The 15,132-nt window shown below is 40.6% G+C and overlaps 1 protein-coding gene across 2 annotated transcripts in view; it reads right to left on the bottom strand.

Annotated features, from left to right (window-relative positions):
• The window catches only part of sbf2 (SET binding factor 2), a 120,609-nt gene that overhangs the window by 55,145 nt on the left and 50,332 nt on the right, over positions 1 to 15,132 (bottom strand). For both annotated transcript variants that reach the window (XM_030078238.1, XM_030078246.1), the window contains exons 4-10: positions 9,581 to 9,715; positions 8,624 to 8,734; positions 7,087 to 7,192; positions 2,585 to 2,717; positions 991 to 1,099; positions 495 to 608; positions 151 to 228 (exon numbers count right to left, since the gene is read on the bottom strand). In XM_030078238.1, the coding sequence (XP_029934098.1) occupies positions 151 to 228; positions 495 to 608; positions 991 to 1,099; positions 2,585 to 2,717; positions 7,087 to 7,192; positions 8,624 to 8,734; positions 9,581 to 9,715 (786 nt within the window). The remainder of the gene's footprint in view (positions 1 to 150; positions 229 to 494; positions 609 to 990; positions 1,100 to 2,584; positions 2,718 to 7,086; positions 7,193 to 8,623; positions 8,735 to 9,580; positions 9,716 to 15,132) is intronic.

The following is a 15,132-nucleotide window of genomic DNA, read 5'->3' as shown; positions in this document are numbered from 1 at the left end:
GGTTACTGTCAGAGGTTAGATGATACCCTCTTGCTAACACTAAAAATTTTGGGCTACTCATGTACTGTGCATGACGAGGACTTACGAGAAGCAGCTCTGTTCATTATGAGGAGACACCCACAGCGCTTGCGCACAGAAGAAGTGACTTACCAACAACTTGAGGTTGGAGGGTGCAGTGCGAGGCGGAGGGAATGCATTGTCTGCGATCTCCAGGTCAGGGTGCAAAACCTATGAGAATTAATAGAGCTCAAGTTGATTTATATACTTTCAAATGCTTTTATAGACCATCTTGGTCAAATCAGTCCTAACTTATTGTAATGGACAGTAACATTAAGAGGGGAAACTGATACTGAAGAAAAAACTCTTTAGTTTGTTTGGTGCTCAAAGATAAAGGAATTCATTTTGGCTTACATTATGTAAATGTTTATACATTCTTTAAATAGGGTTGCGCGTATGTGTGTCTGTGCATATGTGCTGTATATGTGGTGGCTTACCAGGGACAGGGCAGTCTGTGTTTGGTGTAGCAGAGGTTCAGGGAGCAGGGACAAGTGGATACACTCAGGAATCTTTATTGTTCCTCCGTCCAGGTCAGCAATAATAACATCCAACTGTTCAACACACGTACAACACTGACATGTCAGGTGGAGGGAATACTGTGATCAACAACACGTTCATCTGATGAGGCTCAACCGAAACTAGCTAAAAAAAACATCCTGTTGAAGGGTAGATGACTCAGTCTTGTGCAAAAATTTCCTGAAACCAAAGGGCTTGCGAGAGTGAATGAACTCTGGTTGACAGGAGGAATGCCACTACTCTGAGATCTAATGGTGCAACATCACTTTTAGGGTATCGAAATACACCCAGAAGGACACAAGCCTTTGTTAATGTTTCACAGGTGTTCAGCTGCACGCTGCAATTTACAGTATGGTCTCTATGTTCTGCATGCAAGGGGAAGAGGTTTCTAAATGCTTGTAATACATCTGCACTCACCAGATCCTGGATTTCACTCTGAAACATGGAGTGCACTCCAATGATGAAGGGAGTGGGCGAGCTCAGCACTTCTAGGAGCCGTGAAGGTAGAATGGGGATGTACGGGTAGCTGGGTTGATGAGAGGACATGATATTGAGAGGACAGAATAAGTGCAGAAATAAGAAGTCGGATTAAGTAAGCATTACCAGAAGAGTGGGAGTCTGAATAAACTGGAAGACAACTGAGAGTGCACTATTTTGAAACTTTGATTCAGATAAGGGAAAAGCCATAAGGTGTAATAAGACTGCAGTAAAGATAAGAGCACAGCTCTCAGACAATACTGATAAATTTCAAAATATAAACTTTTATGAGCTCTGGGAATTTGACATCATGTTCTGTAATACAGCGTGCCTGTAAGAGACTGATGCTTCATGCTACACTCACCAATTGCTCAAAAGCATTTTTTTTTGAAAAATGACCTTGTTGCAGTACAAAGTTTTAAATGATCTATCTTTTAAATTTTATAATGATAGAAGAATTGTATTTGTACATTAATCAGTTTTACTTTGGAGAGCAACTAGCAACTTTAATTAGTTATTCCCTATTAAAAGTAACTCCTTACAGTACTTTTACATTATCCACTTTAAAGTGGGCTTTTTAAATGTGCATTTTGGTGATGTCATCACTGCTGTTATGAAAGAAAGTCTTACTAAGTGAACGATCGACTCAAGAATCTCACCATGCAAGAAAACTTTTATTTACATTTACTGAAACAGCAGAGACTGACCACGTATTACTCTCAGAGTAAATACTACGAGGCGCGCGTTGCTGCACGGACCACATTTCCTGTTCCACCAGGCTCCAACAACAATACAGCCACACAGCCGATACTGACACAACATTTCCAGCTTACGTGTTACAGTTTCTTCCAATTTTTTTTGGCCAGCTACCTATCAAAACCATTCACACCAGCATCAATAAGCTAATCCAACAAGTCACCAACCTGCCAATTCAATGCCAATATATACTGTTCCTGAGCAAGATTTTCCTATTACCTTTATGGATTTACATTATTTACTAAAACCTGTTATCAGTACTTAGAGGACAGGCAAATGTAGAACTTGGAAAGGACAGCACAGAACACAGTAAAAAAGCTAAACTGCTTGGATTATGTCATCATTACACAGTAGAAGCAAATAAATGATGCTGTCATGAATAGTGGCAGAGGGAAATATTGGTATTTGATTTCTTAACACACTCATTCATTTTGTGGTATGCAGTGATTTCAGGTACTCTGGGATACTCTTGGGTGATGCTATGGGTCCATTTGGATGATTAGTGGAACACAATCACATAACATCACACATCATGGATGGTAAACTGCTTTCCCTTCCCACTAATATCGACTTAACAAGGTGGAAAGAGTGCATTTAGTACTTTGTGCTAACAAGCAGGACATGATAAACTTAACTTGTGGTTAAAGGGTGATCACGTCCGATATCTATTCCACACTGAATGATGGTATGAACAAAACTTATATAAATGTCCGTCAAATCACACATAGTTGACAGGAGGATGACTCCATGTGTCCCATCAGAGGAGTCCAGCACTTACCTGTATTTGAGGGGAAACATGAGGGCCTCCAGCGCGCGACACGCCTCTCCCAGTCTCTGGTAACTGGTGGAGTGGAACAAAACCTTGTGCTCTGTCAGAACCGCACAAAACAGGCTTAGGACGTTCTGGATTCCTGTAAAGAGAAACAACAGAGAGAACATAATTTATGACTGTGACAGTACTTCAGAACAATATAGCAAAATCGGGCTATTCGTTGGGGATTTCAAGCAACCAAATATAAATTAGAGGGAGTTATTTGTGTAGCACTAACAGCCTCAAGATGCTGCTGCAAGTTAAAACATACAATATAGAATATTTATTACAAGATGATATGCAGACCAAACATTCCAGTCCTAATATAGAAGGCCATAAACGCTGCTTTTGGGTTGGATGGGTTTGTTTGGTCTGGGTATCAAGTCCTATTCTGAAATTTGGTCTGTCTGTGTGAGATATACTGAATTGCTGCATGACTCCAGAATTTGAATACAGTCAATTTCAGCTTTGGTTCTAGTTGTGTGAGTTGCTGGACTTAACACCAAGGCTACATTTCAGACCACTCTCTGTCCAGTGAATAATCTAAATCTAATTAATGCAAACTAAGAAATCTGAGTAAGGCTGCAAGATCAATAATAATTTTGCAACAATTTGTCTTACAGGTATGAACTGATCTTTCCACTTCCTATCTACTACTACCTGTGTATAAACTACCTGTGCAAACAATTACACCGACCATTTTTGGCATCAGGACCATGTTGCTCGCTGGTTCATAATGATTAGAAAGATTAAAAACATTTCCGGAGACAAACGAAACATTTCACGTTGAAATGTGAACCTGAGGGAAAACACATCTATGAAAAACAAAAGGAAATTACTCGTTCTCATACAGTATAAACAATATTTCAAATACCAATGTGACAATCCGGAAGAATTCTAAGTTTACAGTTCCTGTTATTGTTTCCTATCAAGCGACTGACATCAATTCATCACACGTTGAAGCGATAAAGAGAGAGGAACACTGGCAGACATATCCGCACCACTGGGGGCGCTGGGTCTAGATGTCTGGCTGCCTCGGTCGCGTTCTTCAGTGATAAACAGGAACAGGAAGCATGAATATTTGGCTCAACAAAACCTGTGAGTCTTGAAGGTGAATGCAAACTTTTTTCATATTAAGAGAGGGTCATTAACTGTGATTTACATGTATGTTTTCTTAATCATATCTCAAGGTATGGTATCTATGCCCAGCACTTTCAGGTGTTTACTTTTCCTGTAGAGACAGTGACACATTTCCGAGCCCTAAATACAAAGTGACAGCAACAGCCCCAGACAGCAGAGAAGACAAAAGCAGTAAACAACAAACAGCAGGGCTGCTGATGGCCGGTCCTATCTTCCCGGGGGTTACGCTTCCTGTGAAGTGTGACATTCCTCTCTGGTGACTGGACTGACCTGCACACAGAGCGCTGTGAGTGGACCTGCCTCCCGCTGCTCACCAGCCTGTATAGCTACTTAACAAGCCTTTTATAGACATGGGGATGACCTAATGAGTGGATGCAGCGCGTTTGTTCTCCCTGCATACGTGTAGCTGTTCAGCTATCCTGCCTGTCAAGGATACGTGTGACATGGTCCGTCAGCACACAGAGGAAAAAGGCCCAGAGAATGATTTAACTGTGCCCTCAACTTTCAACACTTAAAACTGGGTTCAGCATTTCTTTCAAACTTTTTCATGCTCTGAATGCCCAAGTTGACTCTCATTAAGCTCCAGACTCCTACTGGAGGTTTATGATGAAATTGTCTAGGTGTTATACAAGTCAAATCCATTCAAAGTGGTGAGATTTAAAAAAAAAAAAAAAAAAAAAAAATGGAATAATGACTTGTATACAGTATATTTTGTCAGCGATGTCTAGTGAGTTAACATTTTGAAACCTGAGCAAATCCACTTGATTTCTTTCAAAAACATGGGTTAAGAGGTAAACAGAAAATTGGCGAAAAACATATAGTTTTTTGAAATGACAAGAAAATTATCTTCAAAATTATTAAAATGATACATTTTAACATCAGATCAAAGATGCTGGATTGATGCCAGATTTCTCCTTGCGTCTGTATTCATATGCCTTTCACAAGCATTTAAAATGAAATTAAACTAGTCCCTATTTTGCTGAGGATCCCCTGATGACTCTTGGGGGTCCCCAGACCCCACTTTGAATACCACTGTTTAACACCACAATGCAGTGCTCAATATACCATGAATATTTGCTCTGAGTCAGAAATTCCTGTATAAATTTGTCCATACTGCATAATCAAAAACAAATATGACAAAAACAGCAATGGACTAATGAAATTGAGATAAGTCAAATGTTAAAACAATTAGTTGTTGCTATAACAGAAAGAGGAAAGATTACATATAACTGAATTTTTAGCTTGTTTGATCAGCTAAATGTCTATTGTCCTGCTGTAATAAAACACTCCAAGCTGTGGTTGCGCAGCACCGAGAAGCACAAGAGGATGGAAAAGCATAAACATCGAATGCACTTTGACACTGTAAGCATTTTTTTTTCATGATGACCACTTACCGCTCAGCACACAAGATGAGCACAAACCTCTTTTGAATTATGACTTGTGGAAAAAAACAATTATCTTTTCTTTCACTGACTCAACAAAACCCACTGGTTGGTTTGCACCATCATGGCTTATTCATCATTCCCAGCACAGCACAGCCAGTAACAAGTGTCTGCAACATCCTGGGTTCGAATATGTCTTGGGGTGTTTGTTGCATGTCAGACCACCTTTCTTCCCTCCTGTCTCTCACTGTAAAGACTGTGTACAGTAGTGAAGTAGAAAATCTTAATAATAAAAGATCTGATATCCAACCGGACAAAATGTGTGGAATTATCTGGAAGAGCTGGTATTGAAAGAGGCTAAAGCAAAGGTCAACTTGAAATCTAATGGTGTATTCAGTGTGTTGCCTAACAACAGAGAGCACTTGGTGAGGTAACCACTTCTTTCCATCTCTTGTCTTCCTGAGAGGCTATCATGGAAATGTAACCTCAAACAGTCTGGCTAGAAAAAACAGCAGCCAAATATGTTCCTGTAGACTTTAGCACAACAATAACTTCCACTTCCTATGCAACTCTAACAACAACTGGACTGGAGACATGGCCTTAACCAAGAATGGTGGGTGTTTTACTCCAGACATTAATAAATTGAAGACTCTCATTGGCTATGTGGACTAGTGTTGCATAATGTGTGCTGGTCCCCCAAAACAACCTTGAGAAGACTGACATAAACCATGGTTGAGTGTTTTGTCAAGGTACAGGCCATTTGCTTTGCACTTGTGCATCCAGATTGGCTACATATGCATGACTTCCACATGACCCTGATCACACGTGTATTGGTTAAGTACCCCCCCATGTGCATGTTCACCGCTGTGTCCAAATAAACACAGGAGGATGATGTTAATGCTCACAAGAAACGGAATCTACTCTGTTTTGAAGCATGTTCCTCTAATCAAATGAGGAAACATGGAGGGCCAATTTTCCATTACAAATCAAATCAAATTTCAGGTGAAAAATATTTCATTTCACTCAAAGATATACAACTTAATTTGTGGATGGTGAACTATATAGATTAATGTGTATTTCGGCTTTTTTTCCCCCACAGTAACAGAGGCATATTGTGAACAACAGTGATTCATCCCAAAGCCTATCCTTGTTGGAATCTGGCAAACTGATAGGATAAACTTTCTCCAGAGTGGAAAACTACAGAGTGTCAGGGAGAGTCATGCTGAATAAATGCACCTATTGGCTAGACAAATCTGAATATTTTCAATCTGACCAGTGAACAAATTGTGCAAACATTGCAATGTGAAGCCACCAAACTGCATCAAATCTTCGTCATGTGCTCATTTTAGCCTAGGCAAACTTATAGAAACATTGATGGAGCAAAGCAAAACGATGTAATCTTGCCTCAGACACATTTAATGCAGAATTAATCCGAGTGCTTAATAGCTATTCATAGCAAAAGTCTACTGTTTGTTTAAGTCCTACAATAATTTTGCATCATGTGATTGGCATAGTGGGTCTGAGCTTCTTAAAAGTAACCTTTTACTTCAATACATTTGATAAGTATCAAGGCTGAATGAATCTGAAATATGCCACACAAATTAAGCTGCTTAAATCAACTTCAAAAATTATGGCAATAATATGATTAAGACCAAAATAAAAAAAAAAGAGTAGCAAATATCTACTGTCAGATTATATAGAAAGCAGACATGCCAGTCAGGTGGTGGTTAAATCCAGAAAGGAGTGTGTGTAGACGTGATAACCTGCAGCGAGCAGCTTTTGTCATGGTGTAATGCTTTCTATTTTAAAGTGAATAAACAAGAGTTTGCCATGAGGGAGTAGCCATAAAGTAATGAAGTCATTTACAAGTCATATTCTGACTCATAAACGGCTAAACCCGGTGACTGATGGCTGTTTTGCTGACTGACGGGCGCCGAGGGGACCCACCGAGCTGCTGGAAGAGCAGGGCCACGCTCTTGCACGTCACAGGCAGGTTGTCGTTGAGGGGCGTTTGGATGAGCTGCCGATCTCCCGCTCCCAGCGAAAACAGCTTCTGTGAAGAAAAACAAAACAGGCACAATGTTCTGTAACCAAATCAGACGACCATGGAAATGTCTACTCCCATCTTGTGCACGGGGCCGAGCGGCGCTGCGACCGAAAGCCTCGTGGGCGAGTGTACTGCGGCCTCATCAAATGAACAGGACACGTGCTGTTCAGCGCTCCGCAGAGACTGCAGCTGCAGAACTGAAGTGGCCATTTGAATGAGTCTGTCTGCCAAAGAGGAAAGAAAACCTCAATTACATGTTCACTGAAATATATCTGGTACAGCACACAGCCGCAAAAATCTCAATATGATCCATTAAAAATATGTTTAAAAAATGTGTATATCTTCAAGTGTGCAGAAGTGAGTTCCTGAACTGCGCCTCTTTTAACATTTCAGCTCCACTTAACCGGGTCAAATTCCTGGGGTGATTTGTGAATTAAAATGATTCTGACTGATTACAGTGTGGGTACTGAGAGAGGATTTGTGGAGGACTAGAGGATAAAGAGAATAAGTGGAGAAAACGGGAGGGACAGCAGGTCATGATTCCTAACATGCCTTCATGTTTAACAGGGTGCTGCATTGAAAAATGAGTCTGTTCGGCTGCAGAGATAAACGATGATGCGTTCAAATCAGCCTAAAGCGCTACGGATTTTAAGTGGAGCGGTGTCTTGCTGAAGAGAAATCAGTCAGAACGGAGTCTGAATTGTAGGCCAAATTCTTTCCTCTCAGAGGACACAGGCCCTTGTTTCAAACAAAATATAATGAGGGATTTTTTTTCGCAGACACAGTGGTAAACTTGTTTTTTCCAATATGATTGAGATACATTTGGTCTCCCTTTCATTTTATGGTATTTTGCCGTAAGTATTGTATTGCTTACTTTGCCTGAATTTTTTGCCTGACCCCAATGCCACCCCCAATGTAATTATTTTTATCTGAGCAATGAGGGTTTTTGCAATGGCAGCTGGCAGCTTTAAATATTTATTTTTCCATTGTGCAAGAAATACATTTTAATGGCTCCATAGCCCAACAACCCAAGTTAGTCTGAGGTATTTTTGCTCCAAGTGACAGAGGCACAAAATAGTATGAAAAAATGAAAAATATGTATTAGAAAACATCTACCCGTGGCTGGACAACAATCTCTGGCACCATCTAAACGAGGAATTCCTGATCGGCTGGACAGCAAACATAAATCAGTTTTCATAATAGCTGCACAGAACCAAAACATTCCTCCAGCGCTCTCTTCAAAACGACTTCCAGGGCCCTAAAACTACAGCGAGCGCTTAGCCATGATCTGTACAAATAATCACCATCTCACAGTAGCTGCAGTGACATTAACCCAGTAAAGCTCCTGGTGTGCTCTGGATGTGCGGCCAGCGGGACCGGAGAGAGGTCAGCCAGACTGTGGTATTTTGGGAATGCTGCACTTTAGTAAAGACTTACCTGGGATCCACCAGCAACAGGAACCTGGAATGTAAAGAGGTTGGCCACCAAACCCTGTAAAGGGAAATTCAGGCTGTCGATGTACACTGTGTAGATCAGACCCAAGCAGCCCTATCAGGAAAACACACAAAATACAACACGAATACAGCAGATATTACATTGAACACACAGACACACACGGGAGATAACAACACCAATAACAGTCAGCTGTATTGTTGCATATGGGTTGAAATCATCTATACCTAGGCTAAAAGGCTTTGTTGACCAGAACACGCTGTCTTATAGGAATGTGACAGCTTGTTCTTATTAAATCTTTATGTGATCACACCGTCCCTGTGACATTTCCAGATTTAGAAACATTTTTGATTATACACCAATGCCCTCTTAATTTTCAAATTGACAACCTTTAAGGCCAGAAATATCTACATACAAGAGAAATTATTTTAAGCTTGATTTATCTCTGACATTTGGCCAAAGTGTGACAGTCTGGTATTCCAGCCGTGTGCCCTGGGGACAGGACAAGACCTCTAAGTATGGGATTGCATGACTGACTGGGAATCCACAGACCTGTATCACTCTCTCTTTCTATCACCACTTCCACTGGTACAAAAAAATGTTCTAGCTACTTAATGTCAAGGTCTTCAAAACATTGAACATAATGGAGTAAACAGATTTTTGGCAGAAAAATTCTTTGATCAACCTTAGCCTAGTTTCTGCTTTGCAAATAGAGGATTGATAGTGGTTTTACCTTTGTGTGCTCATTCAGTTTGCTGAAGTAAGTAAGAGAGCCTAAGCAAACTGAGTGCATTTATTTGACAGTGTGAAGACAGATTAGCATAATCTCAAATGTGCACGATATGTGCACTGAAAAGTTGAGGTCCGTGTGTTCCTTTCAAACTACGCAGATGGGAAATGTGTTTTAAATGAAGCTCTAATCAGAGGGTGTCATGGTGTTACCCGGAATATTTCTGGATAATCCAGCCTGGAGACAAGAATGAGACTTTTTGGTGCAAAGACTTGAGCTGGTTGGATCAGGCCATCCTCCTCTCCCTCTTCATCTTCATCTCCATCAGCCTCAATGGACTTTGATCCCTGAAACATCACAAGAAGTAATTTCAATGCATTCAACAATGTGTCATGAACTAAAGACCTATCTGTACTGTGGTGCATGGGAACCCCTGCTGACATGTGCACCTCTTATGTTAACTGGAGGAGTGAGAATCACCGGGTCATTTATATGATACTAAGATAAGATAAGATAAGATATTCCTTTATTAGTCCCACGGTGGGGAAATTTCCCGCATCACAGCAGCAAAGTGGATAGCAAGATACGAAGCACAATTTACACAATAAAGCAATATAAACACTGTAAACAAGGAATGAGCAATATAAACACTGTAAACAAGGAATGAGCAATATAAACACTGTAAACAAGGAATGAGAAAAATACTCTGTGAGCAATTTGAACCACAGAAGAAAAAAACCCCAAAAACCTGGGGAACAACACACTCCGGAGGTTCAGGGTTAGTGTGAACCCATGAGACCAAGTGGCAGAACCTGACTCCCGGACTGGGTCTCAGGAACTGTCACACTTGATCCTGCCTTATGGGATCTCCCCTTCCCTCCCGTCTTTATGTGTGTGCAGTAGTGCAGTGTACGTGTGTGTGTATGTGTGTACGTGGGTGGGGGGTGGGGGTGGGGGGGGTAGTTAAGGTGCTGAGAATGTGCATTCTAGTGCAGTCAGTGCAGTCCTGGAGAGTGTGTGGTCTACTGGGAGCAGTGCTTGTTATAGAGTCTGACGGCTGCAGGAAGGAAGGACCTGCGATAGCGTTCCTTCACACACTTTGGGTGAAGCAGTCTGTCGCTGAAGGAGCTCTCCAGTGTAGTTAAAGTGTCCTGCATGGGGTGGGAGTCGTTCACAATCATGGATGACAGCTTAGCCATCATCCTCCTCTCACCTACCACCTCCACTGAGTCGAGGGGGCATCCCAGGACAGAGCTGGCCTTCCTGATCAGTTTGTCAAGTCTCTTTCTGTCAGCCGTCGAGATGCTGCTCCCCCAGCAGACCACTCCATAAAAGATGGCTGATGCCACCACGGTGTCATAAAAGGTCTTCAGGAGTGCCCCCTGCACTCCAAAAGACCTCAGTCTCCTGAGCAGGTAGAGTCTGCTCTGGCCTTTCTTATAAAGTGCAGTTGTGTTGTGGCTCCAGTCCAGTTTATTGTTCAGGTGAACACCCAGGTATTTATAAGATGTCACCATCTCAATATCCGTTCCCTTGATGTTCACCGGTGTCGAGGGGCAGAGTGCTATCATAATTACTATCATAATTTTGTTCCTGTATCGTGATAATGATGACATCACGATAAAGGTGATCCTGCCATTTGTAATACGCAACACAGGCAATGGGATACATTACAACATCTTTAACTGATGAAGAAAAAAATCCTGAAAGAGGCAAAATAATCTCTCTTTCAATAAGCAGGTATCAGTGGTGTTTTAACATGCACAGGGACTGCAATATGAACATAAAAGTACATTTCCAGTCAAAATACCTAAATGAGCTTTCGGTGCAGATTAAGTTGAAAACTCAAATATCGATACTTGACACAAGTTTATCGATACTGTATGACAAGAGGAAGTATCTCAATATACTGCATTATCAATTTATTGTTTTACGCCTAGCCATTTGAACTGTACATTCTGTCGTATCTGTGGATTTGTTTCCATCCAAGCCTGAAGCCAAATAGACAATGACCACAATCCAAAGTCTCCTTTTACAATGCACAGTGCTCACTTCCTTCATAAAAATCTGACATGTTGACAAAAAATACTTTATTGCCACACTGACAAAAGTTTATTGAAATCCAATAACCCTCATTTGATACACCATGCTTCACATTAAAATTCTTGGATGGAAACCCAACTTACAACATTCACAGTTCTATTTTCATTCTGATGGGTGAAAGATACAATAGGCTTCACGGGTGACAGCATTACTGCTATGTGACCACAGCTGGAATATAACCATCTCCCGCGGTGCAAAGACATAGATTCATCCCAAAATACTTGAGAATCCTCCTTTTCCCCCAGAGATGAGATAAAAAGATGTGTATAAGGTTAGGCGATAAAACATCTCCTTTCCCAATCTGTCCCCTTTTACCACACATGGTGATCCCACTGGAGCTAATGAAAGAACAAAATGAATATTCCAAAATTACCATGGGGTTCATAAAAGATCTTGCTTACAAAAACAAAAAGATCATATAAGAGGATTTCCTTACAATAGATGTTTACAGCACGTGAGGCCAAGAGGAGCTTAGCAGATGAGAGTTGTTTCCCTCCTCCAGTCACATGCTAACAAAGGCCGAATGCAAATCATCAGTGACATTAATGTGACAAAATATAAATGATGCGAGGGACTGAACAATATACAGCAAATGTTTTGTTTCCTAAGAAGTATGATCACTTCCAGTCAGCTAAGCCATTAAGATGATCTTTCAATCATGGAATGTAAAAATATCAATAAAGTGTCATAAGATTCAACCCAGAATCTTCTGGTGAAGCTCGCAAAAAAGAGCCTGAAAGAAAATATTATATTTAACTACTAATATCCTGGTGAATCCAGTGCATGTTTTTAAACCAATGTAGCTGAGTAATTTCATAGTATTTTTCACAGTACTGTACTGATTCTCTAATCCCTTATATCATTATGTACTGTGTACACTTTGTTTTCATAGGATGTTATAACATCGACTGATGACATTAATGATGCTCCTGTTCCATTCAAGTCTAACAGAGCCAGGGTGCTGCTGTTGTCCATGTTGGCTCACTGGGCGGACTCTGCCACACCTAAATGGAACAGAACCTTAATGAATAATAATTAATTGTCAGGAAACAGTAGGAGAAGGTGTTCTTTGGTGAAGGGGGTAGTTGCATGAACTTGTGACAAAAAGACAGCCCAAATGAAAGCCCATGACCAAAACATGTCGGCTGTTTGTAACATTTTGAGCAAGATGTAGCCCATCCAGTAAGGGCTTTTTAACCATTTCTGGAAGAAGAGTTGCCTTGGAAGTTTTTTGGTACAAGGGCAGTGGAATACATTTGTTCTTGTAGTCAAGATATCAAAAAAACTCTCATCACTTAAGGTCATGTCAAAGAAAATGTACATTATGAAGTGATTTTTGCTATGAGTAATTTGACCAAACACGCCACCCACTTCTCCTGCAAGTGCTCCATCAGGACAAGTCCAAGCCAGGGTTAGTTTTCAGCCATCTCAATCTGGTTTTCATTCTCTCTAGCCGTGGATCTTTGAGCCCTATCAGAATACTGAGATACCAACCTCTCAGTGCTCATTCCTGGCTAAAGCCCTTATCACAATCTGGTATATTTCTTCAGGCAACGAAAACATGCCATAAGTGCTTCAGCATTTTGGGATGAAGAAGCATGGAATCCAAATATCCCATTCAGATGGGCATCACATATCAGCATTATTTTTAGGATTTGGTTCAATTATCAGAGAAAATACATTCCTCTATTGCTTGTCTGCATTCTCTGGAATCTAACTATGTAGATAAGGATGCCAGTTTGTAGGGCGAAGACCGTTAAAACACCCTCACGTTTCTTAACATTGTCAGAGCCAGATGAAGGATCTAGGAATGATCTGTTTGTTTTGCAGCAAAATGATGTCCAGACCATGCCAAATATAGCTTAGTCTCATAATTAACAGCATGCTGACAAAAAAATGGCAGAGTGGTATTGTGGTTAGTTCATCCCAGAAAGGCTTACAGCTCCAATCCCCACAATTCTTAAGAGTGCCTTGGCACCCATTCGTTTTGCTTAAGTGTCCTTTAGCAAGACACATCACCCCCTATAAGATAAGAGTGACACCTAAAAGCCAGAAATGTCAAAAACATAACCAAAAACATAACCAGCGCATATTTGGAAACCAAATATCATCGTTAATAATTAAGGTATCCATGTCAGTATTCGGTTTTCTATTTGTATCAAAGTGGAATTTAAACATTTTTCAAAATAATACAGATTGGTCATTTAATCCAAAGGCAAGCAAGACCATTTTGATCATATAAGCCCACATATCAAGAGGCAAAAATAGAAAAAGCCATGCAGTAAAGAGTATCAAAAGATGTGACGCAGGAGAGAAGACAGCAGACAAGAAAGACAACTTTGTGTCAGGGCTCCCATAATATTTTTTTGATATTATGTAATGTTGTCTACATCATCCAGACAATCCAAACGAGGGTCAAATACTTTCAAAGAGTGGTCTGGAGACCGCCAGAGGGGCTTCCAAGAGTTCAGCAGAAATATGAGGAATAGTTTACTTTAATTATAATTCAATTCATTGTACCTTGTGATTCCAAAAAAATGCATTCACATTATGTTTTAACCTCATCACTCTGAATCTACTTGTCAATGGTATATGACATCTAAACAATTTAATACTTCACACAAAGAAAATATCTTTTCATAACTGGATCTCTTGGGCAAAATCACTTCACATGGGAGTCTCTACCTTAATTAAAGTCAACTTGGAACTGTGGAACATATAAAAGTTTGAAAACCCCTGCTTTTTGATGTTAACCTTGTTCTATTTAAGAGCCTTATGAAAGAATAAATTTTTTAGGAGTGTTTATCAAACTGGTGGCCAGGAGATGTCACAGGATGATGAAAACAAAAACAAAAATAATCTTTTACAGACATTAGTGTTCATACAGTATTCCCTGTGAAGGTTCCCCTGTATCATGCCTGGTGATAAATCTGATATGATCGTGACAAAATTAATTGAAATTATTGCACTAAACTTCACAGCTACAAAGCTCCCTTGCCTTTTGCCTGATTTTGGAACCTTTATGAACCTAAAACACAAATGATTGATGGCGTATGTGACTGCATGAAGGGTGGCGTACATGACAAACATTGTGCAGTGCACAACTATATAGGTTTTATTTGGTTCCCACTGCTACCCGAGTTGCCAGTCTGTACATTATAGTGAGCAAAGGCACAAATACTGGTCTGGAACACAATCCAGAACATAGAGAGGTGGACCAGGGCCAGGACATCCGAGATAAGTGAGGTGAACTGCCACACTGGAGAGGCTTGGTAAGCCCCATAATCAAATCTAAATCCCTTATTAATGACACGACTCCCATTGCTTCCATCCTTCACTGGGCCAGTATGTGAAGAGGACAGAAAATAGACTGAGGCGGATTAAGGTTTCAGTACAGAGTGAGGATGATCCACTGGCCTGCGGCCCTCAGGGGGGTTCAGAGAGCTGAGGGACATTACCAAACAGAGACAAGTGATGGGAATTAGTCAGAGTGTAGTTCTTCCAGGACAAGCCAAAAAGTCCCCATAATAGTTAACAATTGGGCTATTTTTGGTTACTCACCCTTTGATGTGGCAGATTAGTGTAAATCTTTCTTCCTCCTATGCCTCTAAAATAGCATGGAAAAATCTGCAGAGTCGTGTATTGTGGCAAACAGGGATGT

The sequence above is a fragment of the Myripristis murdjan genome, chromosome 3, assembly GCF_902150065.1.
Source record: "Myripristis murdjan chromosome 3, fMyrMur1.1, whole genome shotgun sequence".
NCBI classification, from domain to species: Eukaryota; Metazoa; Chordata; class Actinopteri; order Holocentriformes; family Holocentridae; genus Myripristis; species Myripristis murdjan.
The sequence above is the reverse complement of the archived record's forward strand: the minus strand, read 5'-3'. Positions and strand labels throughout refer to the sequence as shown.